Source organism: Rattus norvegicus, chromosome 1 (genome assembly GCF_036323735.1).
Source record: "Rattus norvegicus strain BN/NHsdMcwi chromosome 1, GRCr8, whole genome shotgun sequence".
In the NCBI taxonomy this organism is placed as follows: Eukaryota; Metazoa; Chordata; class Mammalia; order Rodentia; family Muridae; genus Rattus; species Rattus norvegicus.
In genome coordinates, this window is record NC_086019.1 from 14,554,004 (window position 1) to 14,568,147 (window position 14,144).

General features: G+C 40.9%; 1 protein-coding gene across 18 annotated transcripts in view; it reads left to right on the forward strand.

Moving 5' to 3' along the window:
* Nucleotides 1-14,144, forward strand: part of Reps1 (RALBP1 associated Eps domain containing 1) — a 77,816-nt gene that overhangs the window by 36,415 nt on the left and 27,257 nt on the right. For 8 of the 18 annotated variants that reach the window (XM_039105158.2, XM_039105167.2, XM_039105163.2 and 5 more), the window contains exons 2-8: nucleotides 4,206-4,329; nucleotides 7,311-7,603; nucleotides 7,706-7,859; nucleotides 8,322-8,446; nucleotides 8,947-9,109; nucleotides 9,370-9,433; nucleotides 10,477-10,631. In XM_039105158.2, coding sequence (XP_038961086.1) covers nucleotides 4,206-4,329; nucleotides 7,311-7,603; nucleotides 7,706-7,859; nucleotides 8,322-8,446; nucleotides 8,947-9,109; nucleotides 9,370-9,433; nucleotides 10,477-10,631 — 1,078 coding nt within the window. The remainder of the gene's footprint in view (nucleotides 1-4,205; nucleotides 4,330-7,310; nucleotides 7,604-7,705; nucleotides 7,860-8,321; nucleotides 8,447-8,946; nucleotides 9,110-9,369; nucleotides 9,434-10,476; nucleotides 10,632-14,144) is intronic. The other 10 variants (NM_001415798.1, NM_001394899.2, NM_001394900.2 and 7 more) reach the window with 3 other exon arrangements.

The following is a 14,144-nucleotide window of genomic DNA, read 5'->3' on the forward strand; positions in this document are numbered from 1 at the left end:
ACTTCAAGAACTATATTGAATAAGTAGGGAGAGAGTGGGCAGCCTTGTCTAGTCCCTGATTTTAGTGGGATTGCTTCAAGTTTCTCTCCATTTAGTTTAATGTTAGCAACTGGTTTGCTGTATATGGCTTTTACTATGTTTAGGTATGGGCCTTGAATTCCTGTTCTTTCCAGGACTTTTATCATGAAGGGGTGTTAAATTTTGTCAAATGCTTTCTCAGCATCTAATGAAATGATCATGTGAGCTACTGATTTTTTATTTTTTTATTTTTTTTAGTTTATTTTGTATCCAACCTCTTTGAGGGTGTTTTTCAGCTGTAGTTCTCTGGTAGAATTTGGGGCTGGAGCACTTCTATCTACTATCATATCATCTGTGAATAGCAGCAATGCTTGACTTCTTCCTTTCCAATCTATATCCCTTTGACGTCCTTTAGTTGTCTCATTGCACTAGACCTTCATTAGATAAGGAGAGCGTGGATAGCCTTGTCGTATCCCTGATTTTAATAGGATTGCTTTGAGTTTCTCTATCTTTAATTTAATTTGATGTTGGCTTGCTGTATATTGCCTTTATGGTGTTTAGGTATGAGCCTTGTATCCTTGCTCTCTCCAGGACTTTTAACAGGAGAGGTGTTGGATTTTGTCATAAGCTTTATCAGCATCTAAAGAGATGATCATGTGATTTTTTTTCTTTCAGTTTGTTTATATGGTGTATTCTGTTGATGAATTTTCATATATTGAACCATCCCTGCCTCCCTACTTGATGAAGCCTACTTGATCATGGTGAATGATATTTTTGATGTGTTCTTGGATTCAGTTTGCGAGTATTTTATTGAGTATTTTGGCATCAATGTTCATAAGAGAAATCAGTCTGAAATTGTCTTTTTTTTTACTGAATCTTTGTTTGGTTTAGGTATCAGGGTGATTGTGGCCTCATAAAATGAGTTTGGCAATGTCCTTTCTGTTTCTATTTTGTGGAATAGTTTGAAGAGTATTGGTACTAGCTCTTCTTTGAAAGTCTTGTAAAATTCTGCCTTAGAACCATCTGACCCTGGGCTTTTATTTTGTTGGAAGACTTTTAAGGACTGACTGCTTTTGTTTCCTTAAGGCCTATAAGACTGTTTAAACAGGTTACCTGATCTTGATTTAACTTTACTAAGTTTTATCTATCTTGACAATCACCCATTTCGTTTATATTTTCCAATTTCGTGGAGTACTGGCTTTTGAAGTAATACCTAATGATTTTTTGAATTTCCCTGGTTTTTGCTGTTATGTCTCTCTTTTCATTTCTGGTTTTATTAATTTGGATACTGTCTCTGTGCCATTAAGAGTTGGGTTTGTCTATCTAGTTGATTTTCTCAAAGAACCAGTTCTTGGTTTTGTTGATTCTTTGTATTGTTCTCTTTGTTTCTGTTTGATTGACTTCAGCCGTGAGATTGACTATTTCCTGCTGTCTACTTGTCCCTGACACGTTTGCTTCTTTTTGTTCTAGAGCATTTAGGTGTGCTTTTAAATTGCTGGTATGTGAACTTTCTAATTTCTTTATGGAGACATTTAGTGCTGTGAACTTTCCTCTTAGCACTACTTTCATTGTGTCCCATAAGTTTGGGTGTGTTGTGCCTTCATTTTCATTGAATTCTAGAAAGTCTTTAATTTCTTTTCTTTATTTCTTCCATGACTCAAGTGATCACTGAGTAGAGAGCTGTTCAGTTTCCATGAGTATGTGGGCTTTCTGCTGTTGAAGTCCAGCTTTTATCTATGACCTCATGAGATACAAGGGGTTATTTCAGTCTTCTTTGTGACAAATTATGTGGTCAGTTTTGGAGAAGGTTCTGTGAGGTGCTGTGAAGTATTTGGGTGAAAGGTTCTACAGATATCTGTGAGGTCCATTTGGGTCATAACTTTTGTTATTTTCACTGTGTCTGTTTAGTTTCTGTTTTGATGACTGTCCCCTGATGAGAGTAGGGTATTGAAGGCCCCAGTATTTTTTTTTTTTTTCCGGAGCTGGGGAACCAACCCAGGGCCTTGTGCTTCCTAGGTAAGCGCTCTACCACTGAGCTAAATCCCCAGCCCCAGGCCCCAATATTTTATGTGAGGTTTGATATGTGATTTAAGCTATAGTAGTGTTTCTAAATGTGGGTGCTCTGATACTTGGGGCATAGATGTTCAGAATTGAGACACCAACTTGGTGAATTTATTCCTTTGATGAGTATGAAGTATTCCCATGTTTTGATTACTTCTGCTTGAAAGTACATTTTATTAGATATTGGAATGGCTGCTCTAGCTTGTTTCTTGGGTCCATTTGCTTAGAAAACCTTTTCCAGCCCTTTACTGTGAGGCAGTGTCTGACTTCACTGCTGAGGTGTGCTTCTTGTTCGCAGCTAGTGGTGCTTCTTACTGTGATCCAGTCTCACGGGGAGTTGAGCCCAGTGATGCTGACAGGTACTAATGTCCAGTGAGTGTTAGTTCTGGTGGTAGTGGTATTGTCTGTCTGTCTCTCTGTGTGTGTGTGTGTGTGTGTGTGTGTGTGTGTGTGTGTGTGTGTGTGTGTGCGCGCGCGCGTGCGCGCATGTGTGTTTCTCTTGGTTTTCCTGTGAAATGATTAATTTCTTGTGTTTTTCTTGAGTGTACTTACCCTCCTTGTTGGACTTTTCCTTGTATTATCCTCTGTAGGACTGGATTAGCGGAAAGCTATTGCTTAAATTTGGTTCTTTCATGGAATATCTTGGTTTCTCCATCCATGCTGATTGAAAGTTTTTCTGGGTATAGTAATCTGGGCTGACATCTCTTAGGTCTATAAGTCTGTCCAGGACCTTGTGGCTTTTAGAGTCTGTTGAGAAGACTGCCTTATATGTTATTTGGCCTTTTTTCCTTGCAGCTTTTAGTCTTCTTTGTTCTGTGCATTTGGTGTTTTTATAACTATGTGGCAGGAGGATATCCTTTTCTGGTCCAGTCTGATTGGTGTTCTATAGGCTTCTTATACATTTATAGCCCCCTCTCTCTTTAGATCAGGGAGTTTCCTCTATGATTTTGTTAAAGCTATTCTGTGGGCCTTTGAACTGGAAGTCTTCTGCCTCGTCCGTCTCTGTTGTCCTTAGGTTCAGTCTTTTCACAATGTCCCAGATTTCCTGGATGTTTTCTGTTACCAACTTTAAACGTTTGCTGTTTTCTTTGACCAATGTATCAGTTTCTTCTGTTGCCTGAGATTCTCTCTTCCATCTCTAACATTCTGTTGGTGATGTTTGAGTCTGTAGTTCCTGTTCTCTAACGTAGGCTTTCCATCTCCAGGGTAGCCTCCGTTTGTGTTTTCTTTATTCTATTTCCATTTTCAGGTCTTGAATAGTTTTATTCAGTTTCTTCACCTGTTTGTTTGTATTTTCCTGTATTTTTTAAGGACTTATTTGCTTCCTCTCTAAAGGCTTCTGTGAATTGTTTTTATTTTCCTGTATTTCTTTCCTCTTTAAAGGCTTCTGTCATCTTCATAGGGTAAGACTTAAGGTCTGGCTCTTCAGGTGTGTTAGAATATCCAGGACTTGCTGTGTAGGAAAGCTGGGTTCTGATGGTGCCATAGTATATGGCTTTTGTTGCTTGTGATCTTGCCTTGAGCTGTGTGGTTGTCTCTGGTGTTGGCAGTTCCTGGCGGTTCCTGGCGGTTCCTGGCAGTAGCAGGCCTCTGGGACTTGTTTTCTCTGGTGACAGCAGGCCTCTTGGGAGGCAGGCAGAGCTGTGGCTTGGGGAGTGGAGTACAGATCTGTGACTGTAGATAGGGGTGTTGATGGGGGAGATCCCATTTCATCTTCTTGAGACATAATTTCTCATAATCTGAAATTCTCTATGCCAGTCTAGAGACAGTAGTTAAATGACTACAGTGATCAATGTGGATCCCTGAGCACTTTCATGTTTTAAGGAAAGTGGTGTGATGTTAATATTGACTTTCTTGCCTGCCTTTCAGGTGCTGGGATTAGAGGTTTGGACCACCTACAACTAGCTGTAGGAAAAGTATAATTGTAAAAAATTACCTTTTGACTTCATTATTATAAGATTGGTGCCTATTGTTTAAAAATAGGACCATGAAACTTGAGGGAATTGGTTGTCACTTGAGATAGTAGAGAAATATATCAGATTATTAGAAACAATGGGATAATTATTTACTTTTGGACAAAGAATTTTTGCCATAAATCGTAATGTCCCCACTGTGTTCTCTTGTAGATCATGGAGCTTTGCGGTGCAACAAGACTTGGTTATTTTGGAAGGAGTCAGTTCTACATTGCTTTGAAGCTTGTAGCCGTTGCCCAGTCTGGGTTCCCACTCAGAGTGGAGAGTATAAACACTGGTAAATATAATACATAAGTAACGAAAGGGATAATATTCTTTTAATTACAAATGAAGCCAAATTCAGTGTGCTTATGAATCTTTCTGATATTATAGTGGCCTTTGTGACTTTGAAGTGTCCAGACTTATTATTAATATGGGAAACTATAAGAAAAGCATATATTGTTATGCTGAAGAATGTGCTTAACCTTCCAATGTATGTCCTCTCTTTAAGTTTAGCTTTATTTGTTTTATTGTATGAATTTTTGGACTGCATGTATGTCCATGCACCACAAGTGTGTCTGGAGCCTGTGGAGGTCAAAGGAGGGCATTGGATCCTCTGGAACTGGAGTCAAGGCCAATTGTGAGCCATGTGTAAGTGCTGGGAATCAAACCAGGATCCTCTGAAAGACTAGCAACTGTTCTTAACTCCCAAGCTGTCCTCCAGCCGCCTCCATTTTCTAGCCTCCTCAGTGATATGGATTTGATGACAGTGGTAAAACAACTGTTCACTAAAACAACAAACAAGCCTTCACTAAAACTGTCCTAGAAAGGACCTAGGTAAACACTTTTATAAAGCCAAATCATAATAATAACTTCGTAGAGCCTCTTTATTTTATTAGTTTATACTTTGTTTTTTAGTGTATATATAGGGATGAATCTAGGGCCTTACCCAGGTAAGTCAAATATTTTCTATAACCCGACTCCTTATTTTGTTTTGAAACAGGGTCTCACTAAGTTGCCCAGGCTGGCCTTGAACTCGTTCTGTAGCTTAGGCTGGCCTTGAGTTTGCAGCTCTTCTGTGTCAGCATCCCAAGTGGATTACAGTATAGGACTGAGCCACCCCGCCTCTCTTCTTACTTTATATTTGCTGGTGTTTTGGTTAAGAAAACTCCACTTCAATTTAGAAAACATTAACAAAACTGTGGTTAGAGAGTTGGCAAGAAGGCTTGTTGGTCAGCGAAGGTGTTGATAACAGTTGTAGAAATATTTAAAACCAGGTCCAGGGTTTCTTAGCTCTTTGGTTATTGAGTTCGCAGATGAAAGACACACTCAGAGCCTTTATAAGTACAGTAAGTCCTGAACAGCACAGTAGCCGGGCAGCTGCCACCCCAGTGCTGTTGGAATCCACTTTCCTATCGATAGCCCTGAGTTCTTACTCACATTTACTGTGTCCCATCTGGGCCGCTCCTAGCTCCAAGTGGGCAGCCCTCGGGGCCACAGCCTCTTGACCCTTCCTCTCTGGCGGCTTTTTCTTCCTCCTCTACTGCACCTTCTTCCTCATGGTTCTCCTCTCTCCCCAGGCTCCTGAATCCTAAACCTCACCTATGACTCTTCTGCCCAGCTATCGGCTGTTGGCAGTCAGAAATAACTTGGGGGCAGGGGCCACATGCAGACTCCAGTCTTGGGGGCCACACTTAGCATTGCAGTAGAGAGTGAAAGACAAAACCTCGACAGCAAACTGTCAAACCAGTGGGCCCGTGTGGTGGAAGAAAGAACAGACGTCCAGGGGTCCTTTGACCTCTACGTGTGCATCGCGGTGCTCAAGAGTGTGTAGACACAGACAGGAGGAGAAAATGGGGGGAGGGGGGGATGATGAATAAGTAAGTAATTAAAAAAAAAGAACAAAACCAAACAATTCCTGTTAATAGAGATAATATTAAAGAAGTATTAATTAGCAGGCTAAAACCTCATTTGCCCACCTGATAATGTTTGCCCCAAATCATTCACTTTCTTGTGTTAGCAGAGGCTTGCTGATGTAAAAGAACACAAGCATTCTGAAGAGAGAGGTGCCTAAGTGTAATTGTATACCTTCCGTGGAGAAAGGGGAAAAGAGAAAGTATGAATTTCTATAATCATGTATTTTAGTCAGTCTTGCTGGTCTCAGACTCGGGCCCTGGAACTCCTGTGTGCTGATGTTATAGGTGTTTACCAATAAGCCTGACAAAATGGATATAGTTTAAAGTATGTGCTTAGCTTCCTGTCACCCGGAAGTTTTCACCCTGGTCCACAGGCTGAATCCACTGTCTTATATTGAAAGCACAAATTCTTCTGAAGAATGTCGGCTTCTTTACAGACATATAGATGTGCTTAGCAGGCCTAGCCCTCAGGTAAGACGCACAGAGAAGCAAAGAGCCAGCCTTGAGAGGCATATGGCTTTAGTCCTAACATTCAGACAAACGGGCACATTGCTGTGAGTGCAAGACAAGCCTGGTCTACGTAGCAAGTTCCAGGCCAGCCAGGGCTGCACAGTGAGACCCTGTCTCAATCAAATGAAAATGAAATGAAATGATCTGGGATGAAGATATTTATGTTGACGTAAAGTAGACTTTACTCTGAAAATGGCACTGTCGTCTTGTTCTAAAGAAGGGGTATGGTAGCCTTTAGGCACAGCCTCAGTTCTTATCATCTGGTGAATTTGATGGAGATGCTTGGCAGTAGGAGTATGGGCCAGACTGAGATGGGTGGATAGAACACCATGTACTCAGCTGGGCATGGCGGCGGGCACACAGGATTTCCATCTAAATTAAGCTGGTCTCAAAGTTTGGGGCAACCAAGAGTCTCTTCAGTCAGGGCTACTACATCTTACTTGAAGCACCTAGAGTGGGGGCGGCCTGCGCTCACTTCTTCTCTCTGGCAACCTCGAAACCTTCGGTTTTTGTAGCAGGACTTTGCAGTTTGATGCAGCTGTTACACATGTGTACACTCACACAGACCATTCCTGCAGCTCTTGCGTGCTGCCCCTCCAAGAACATGTTTGTCGTATCACGTCTTTCTTGGTAAGCTTCCTTCTACAATGTTCCAAGAAATAAAATGGTCTAAATTTAGTAGTGATAGGCATTTCTGATATCGAATTCACCTCTTATTTCACCTTTTCACATGAGTGCCTTTTCTATTTTAAATTAATACAGATTGAAAATTCAAAATATCTTGAGTACCAACATTATGCCCAAAAGGTTTAGATTACCTCAGATTTGTCTTTTGTTGATGTTGTTTTATTAGAGATGTCAGCCGTAAAGTCCATGGACATAGTCTGGATTTTCCATAAACTCTTCAGGGAGGAAATACTGAGCGTGTTACTGTTTTTGTGGTCGACAGTAAAGGATCTCCCTCTTCCACGATTTGTTGCTTCAAAGAATGAGCAAGAATCCCGCCACGCAGCCTCCTACTCTTCAGACGCTGAAAACCAGAGCGCTTACGCGGGTGTGATCCCCCCTCCTCCTGGTAGGGGCCAGGTTAAGAAGGCACCCGGAAGCCACGATGCGGCTCAGCCTCGTCCGTCTGCAGATCAGCAGGTAGTCACATGCATGTAAATGTCATCAGGGACATGTCCTGAGAGATTTGATAATTAAAATGTCACCTCAAGATGAAAATCTTTAAAGACCATTTTCCCCTAGGAACCTGCATCTCCAGTAGTTTCACCCCAGCAGTCCCCACCGACTTCTCCACACACATGGAGGAAGCACAATCGCCACCCCAGTGGGGGGAATAGTGAGAGGCCTCTTGCAGGACCAGGGCCGTTCTGGTCGCCTTTTGGTGATGCGCAATCAGGTATTTAGAGATTCTTTAGAAATGCCATGTTTTAACTTTGTAAACTAAAAGAACATCCTGTCTCCCTAAGAATTACCCCCAAGCCTGTTATAAGTGGACTTAGTGGAAGCAGATCCCGGGGTACAGTGTATAGACAGACACATAGCTTTGGAAAGTTGCCGTTGTATCTGTGACGCTTAGGCAAAAGTTTATGGATGCCAGATACCCCGGTGGTAAATGGGTAATTATTTTCTATAGTGTTGGACATATAGAGATTTTAATATTGACAAGGAAGCACAACCTGACTAAAAAGCTTAAAATGAAACATTGTCAGTTGAACAGAAAGGAGTCCCTTTCTTTAAAATAAGCGGTCAGAAGGGAACATTCTCGATGTGTCATGACAGCGCACTTGAGTCGCAAGGCAAGCATGGTGACTTCTTGTCTCTTCAACTGAGTTAGTATGGTCCTCCATTCTGCTTTTAGGCTCTTCTGCTGGTGATGCGGTGTGGTCTGGGCATTCCCCCCCTCCACCTCAAGAAAACTGGGTCAGTTTTGCAGATACTCCACCAACCAGTGCTCTTTTAACCATGCATCCTGCTTCTGTCCAGGTGTGACATTTTATTGGAATTGCATTTTTGTTTGCTTCGTTCTAAGGATCACTGCAGTCATTGTTTTTATATTTTGCTGTCAGAGGTTTTACAAATGCAAGTTCACTCTTACTAAAAAAATCAGAGCTCTGCTCTGTGGCGTCTCTTCAAGTCTGTTGTCCACGGAATGTTCCACTGTGTTTTAGCTGATTTCCTTTCTGTTTCCCTAGTAAAGTGTTCGAAGATTTCTACATCTGGGAATATATTTGCTTGGCTTTCTTAGCACATTTTTCATAACTTTCTGTTGCTTACATAAATGCAGTCATTCTACATGTTTATATACTCACCTTGCAAAACCATATCCAATAACCTGATCATAACAATGTGTGGTTTGCTGACTTCTTACCTTTTAAATATCCTCAAAAAACACAAGTTTACTTTCAAGGAAAAGTAACCTAGCGATCTCGGTCCATGTAAGCGCATAGATGGATCCTGGACTGAGGAAAACTGTTTCATTGCAGGACCAGACAACAGTACGAACTGTAGCCTCAGCCACAACTGCCAATGAAATCCGTAGGCAATCCAGTAGTTACGATGATCCCTGGAAAATAACAGATGAACAAAGACAGTATTATGTAAATCAGTTTAAAACCATTCAGCCTGATCTGAACGGATTTATTCCAGGTGAGTCGTTGAGAACAGAAGGTCTTCTGGATGGGCTGGGACACAGTGTCAGTGTCATTATCGACAGATAGACATTGCTTTGTTGATCCTCCATTTTAGTTATTACTCACGTGACTTGTCTCAAAGGACTTTATAGTCACCGGGAAATAAAGCATGACTTTTTTAACATTATACATAATGTTATATTTCCCAGCCTAAGATGATGTTCTTGGATTTGTGTGTTTAGAATAGCACTAAACAAAACTGTTTTAATATTTCAGGGTCTGCAGCTAAAGAGTTTTTTACAAAATCGAAACTTCCTATTCTTGAACTTTCTCATATTTGGTAAGTGTAGTATATTATTAGTTGGTCCATGTTGGTTGTTTCAAAAGAATTTCTGGCACCCTAAAACTTTCAGAACCTTAAAACTAGGATTGGACTTGACCTCTGTGGGTGCTGGTGGAGAACCCAGTAGGGCCGAAGACTGAGCCTCTCTTCCTAGGCCAGTTAGGGAAATCGCTGTGAGCTGACACTGGAGCTCTGTTTCTCCTGCTGCTAGTGGACTGCAAGAAAAGGCTGTTACTTTGCCTGTGTCATTTCTCCTAGTTGTCATCAAGTTTATATCTAGCCAAAAAAAGTAAGCACAAGGCTTAGCTCTCACGTCATACGTAGACTAAGACTCTCGCAGTAGCCGCCACAGAGTTGTAATTAGTTCATGGAACACAGCTTATAACTGCAGGTTACTTTCAAAAGTGGACCGCCTCCTAAACACTGTTTCTACCTTGTACCATTACTCTTTTCTAAGGCCGGGCAGAGTGGTAGAGGCTTTGGAATCTCAGCTTTCGGGAGGTGGAGATGAGAGGATTGTGAGTTTAAGCTGTATAGTGAGACTGTCTCAAAAATAAAACACATATACACATGGATTCGGTATAGGGGACAAGGACAGCAGGACAGAGGCTGTATTTTCCTATTAAACTTTAGTCAATTTATTTTCTTAAAGTCTGAAAGTGTTGAACTTTGATAATAAAAACAGAATTTTAAATAAGTTCCATATGTTTATTTTATATACTTCAACTAAATAAGCTCTATTAATAAAAATGCATCAAATTAAAGATAATATTTTGATGACTTTAATTTTGGAGGCTAGTTTTCCAGTCAAAAATAATAAGATGTTGAAAGGATCATACCAGGAGGGCTCAGTTGTCTCTCACATTGATTCTTCGTTATAATTTTGACATATTTGCTTTGTTACACCTCTTTGCCCATGTGGGGTTTTTAAAATTAATGATTTTTAAAATTTTTTTCTTGTGTGAGAAATATTTTGTCTTCTTTTTTGATAAATAAGAGGCTCCAAAGCAAAATGTGGTGATGATGCATTTGTCTTCCAGGGAGCTCTCAGACTTCGACAAAGATGGCGCGTTGACACTGGATGAGTTCTGTGCTGCTTTTCATCTGGTAGTTGCTAGAAAAAATGGCTATGACCTACCAGAGAAACTCCCCGAAAGCCTGATGCCCAAGCTGATTGACTTGGAAGACTCAGCAGGTGAGGTTGGTGGCCACCAAGAGCTGACTATGAGCTTCAGTGAACATGGTACTTCATTCTGAGAAGGAAGTCAGTTTAGTAGCTTAAAGCGTTTTAGTAAGTGCACAGATTTGACCAGGCATAGAGATGAACGCCTTTTATCTACCACTTGGGAGGCTAAGGCAGACAGGTCTCTGACTGGTCTACAGAGCAAGTTCCAGACTGGACAGGACTTCAGGATAAACTCTGTTTCAATAATAGATAGATGATGGATGGATGGATGGATGGATGGATGGATGGATGGATGGATGGATGATAGGTAGGTAGATAGATAGATAAATAGATAGAGATAGATAGATGATTGATAGATAGATAAATAGATAATGGATGATAGATAGATAGATAGATAGATAGATAGATAGATAGATAATAGGTCGGTAGGTAGATAGATGATTGATAGATAAATAGATGATTGATAGATGGATGGATGGATGATAGGTAGACAGATAGATGATAGATAGATAAGATGATAGATGGACGATAGATGATAGATAAATGATAGAGAGAGAGAGAGAGAGAGAGAGAGAGAGAGAGAGAGAGAGAGAGAAAGGTGTGCAGACTTGCTGTGGCTAGTTGGGTAGACACTGAATTTGGGCCATTAGGTATCAGCTTTAATAGTGGTACATGGGACTGGGCATGGTGTATCCCCCTTGGAATGCCAGCACCTGGAAGGCAGAGACAGGACGATTTCTGAAAGTTCCCACCTAGGTTTATAGCATTGACCTTGTCCCAAGTTAAAATGAAAAGAGGAGACAGAAAGAAAAGCTTTCCTTATTACCCACAGGGCCTGCGTCAGACTCAGAGTGAGAATTCTCAGTGGTACTTAGTATTTTACTATCCTAAATGCATGCTGTATTGTCGAAAGTAGGTTATGGTGTCAGTCATAAATGTTTTCTACTTAATATGTCTTAGTATCTTGAGGGGAGTAATCTGTTTCATTATTAGACCTTTATAATGTTTTTTTCAATGACTACAAAATCTGGAAATTTGGAATTTGATTTTAGATAATACTATTTATGTATGATAATATGATCTATATTTACTGGTAGCTTTCTGTAAATGGAAAGAGTCTATAAGTGTTGAGTATACATATGTTTTTCTTAAATTCCAAGTGAATAAAAGGTACTGGCTGTTACGTTCCCAGTGAGCCTATGTGTACAGCTGCCCATCGTCTCAGTGCTCCTGTGCAAGCTCTCTTTCACATATGGTGACGAAGGTGATTCTTCAGGAGGGCAGTTATGGCTGGCTTTAGCTCCTAAGTACTGTACGTTTACTGTACGATCACATTAGGCATCTAAGAACTACGTAGTCTGTCTTTCTCATCCTCACCTAGACAATGGGATGTCACCCAGAAGCACTTGCAGTCACTTTCCTCCACAGTACTGTTTCCTTGGTCAGATTCCGACCCTGTCTTTGCTAATCGTTTCTCTTTCTGTGTGAAGAGTGCTGCGAGTGTTCTGATGGGTTACATTGAGTCTGCAAATTGCTTTTGGTAGAATGGTCATCTTTATGATATCAGTTCTGCCAGTCTGTGAATACAACATGTCTTTCTGTTTTCTAGTGTCTTTCTCAGACTCTTTCTTCAGAAAGCGAGGTTCTATTATAGAGGGCCTTCCTCTCCTTGGTTAGGTTTATTCCAAGACATTTTACTGTCTTGGATGACATTTTAAGTGGGTGAATGTGCATGATCTCCTCAACGTTTCTTGGTGATGTGTAGAAAGACTATAGCAAGTTAACTTTGTATCCTGCTAATTTGCTAAAATGGTTGCTTGTTTCTACAAATTTTTCTGGTAGAATTTTTGGGATCTTTTATGTATGATCTGTCACCTGCAGGTAATTTGACAAGTTACTGTCCTGTCTGTGTCCCTTTAACTGCTTACCCTAACTTCCTGCTTCAGCCAGGTGCTTCCAGAACTGTGTTGAAGAGGAGAGGGCACAGTCAGTGATCCTGTCTTATTCCTTATTTTAATGGGGTTGCTTCAAGTTGTTCTCCACTTAGGATAATGTTGGCCTTGGAATTCTCAAATATTGCCTTTATTATATTGAGGTGTGTTCCCTCTGGTTCTCCTTTCTCTAGAACTATGAAAATGTTAGATTTTTGTCAAAGGCCTTTTCTGTGTCTCTTGAGATCACCGTGTGACTCTTTGTCTTTAGTACGTTTATACGATTTACTGTACTGTTGACTTATTTATATTGAACAACCCTGCATTTGCACAATAAAGCCACCTTAATATAGTGGCAGTTAGCCCCAGACTTATTTCGATTACACAGTTGCAATTTTACATGCATTTTTGGGATTATTTGATAGATCTGTGACTCTCCAAGTAGACTAGCAGTTTCTTCTGGGTTATATGTCAGTACCTTGCAAGCCACAAGTTGAATATGTGAGTCAGTGTTCATATTTTGAAATGACTATGTTTCAGAGCAGTGGATTTACTAAATGCACATGTGAGTAACTTCAAGCATTTGAAAAGCCAAAACAGAGAAAGGGGTGACCCCTTCTCTTTGCTTCTCCATCATTCTTGCTGCATGCTGTTAAGCTGTGTGTCCGTCTGGTGTTCTCAGGCACAGCATAAAGCCACTGGACCCTAGGACTTCAGTGGGAATATGCTTTAAGTAAGAGAGAGAAGGCATTGCTCTTTAAAATCCATATGAGTTCATACTTGAGACTCTGTTCCTCAAATTAAACAACATTAATGTTTCTTTTGTATTCACCCAAAATGTTAACATAGTAGCCTGTATACAGAGAGATGAGTTTGTACACACATCTAGTCATGCTATACATCCCCAGTGTTTTCACTTATAAGATAGGCATTCCTTGGCAGCTCCTGGCATACAGGGATGTGCCTTACTTAAACAGTTCACTGTTGATGAATATTTATATTTCTTTTCAGCTTGCCTTTAAAACAGCATTGCAGTGAGCATGCTTAGACATTTATCTCTGTTGTGAGATTCTATTATTGAGATGCCGTCAGTTGTCTTCAACTGGGATAACTGATGCTGTCAGGGGCAGTGCAGAACCTTCAGAGGGAGGCAGGTCGACAGTGTTCCTCCTGGAACGCTGTGTCAAGGAACAGTAAAATGGCACCCCTGCTTCTGGAAGGGTCTTGAGGCCTGACCTTTGCGGGTGGGAGGAAGCTCCACACTGATTATCTGCAGGGACCAGAGTTGAAGGAGATGCTGTGGGAGGAGCCCGTCAGACACTTGCTGGTTTCTGTTCTGTTGATATTGCCGTTTGTTGTAGTTGTAAAAATATATAAAATAGAAAGGAGTAATTGTCTTTTACCCCGCTAGGTCCTCACCACAGTGCCCCAAGATATCTGCTAGGTATCTTGGCGGAAACACGGAAACACATCCTAGCCGCACACTTTCTTACACTCAAACCCTCACATAAAAGAACACACAACACAACAATCTTTGACCCAATTGGTTAGATATAATTGCCCACTTAAACATACAAAGCCCAGGGTTGGG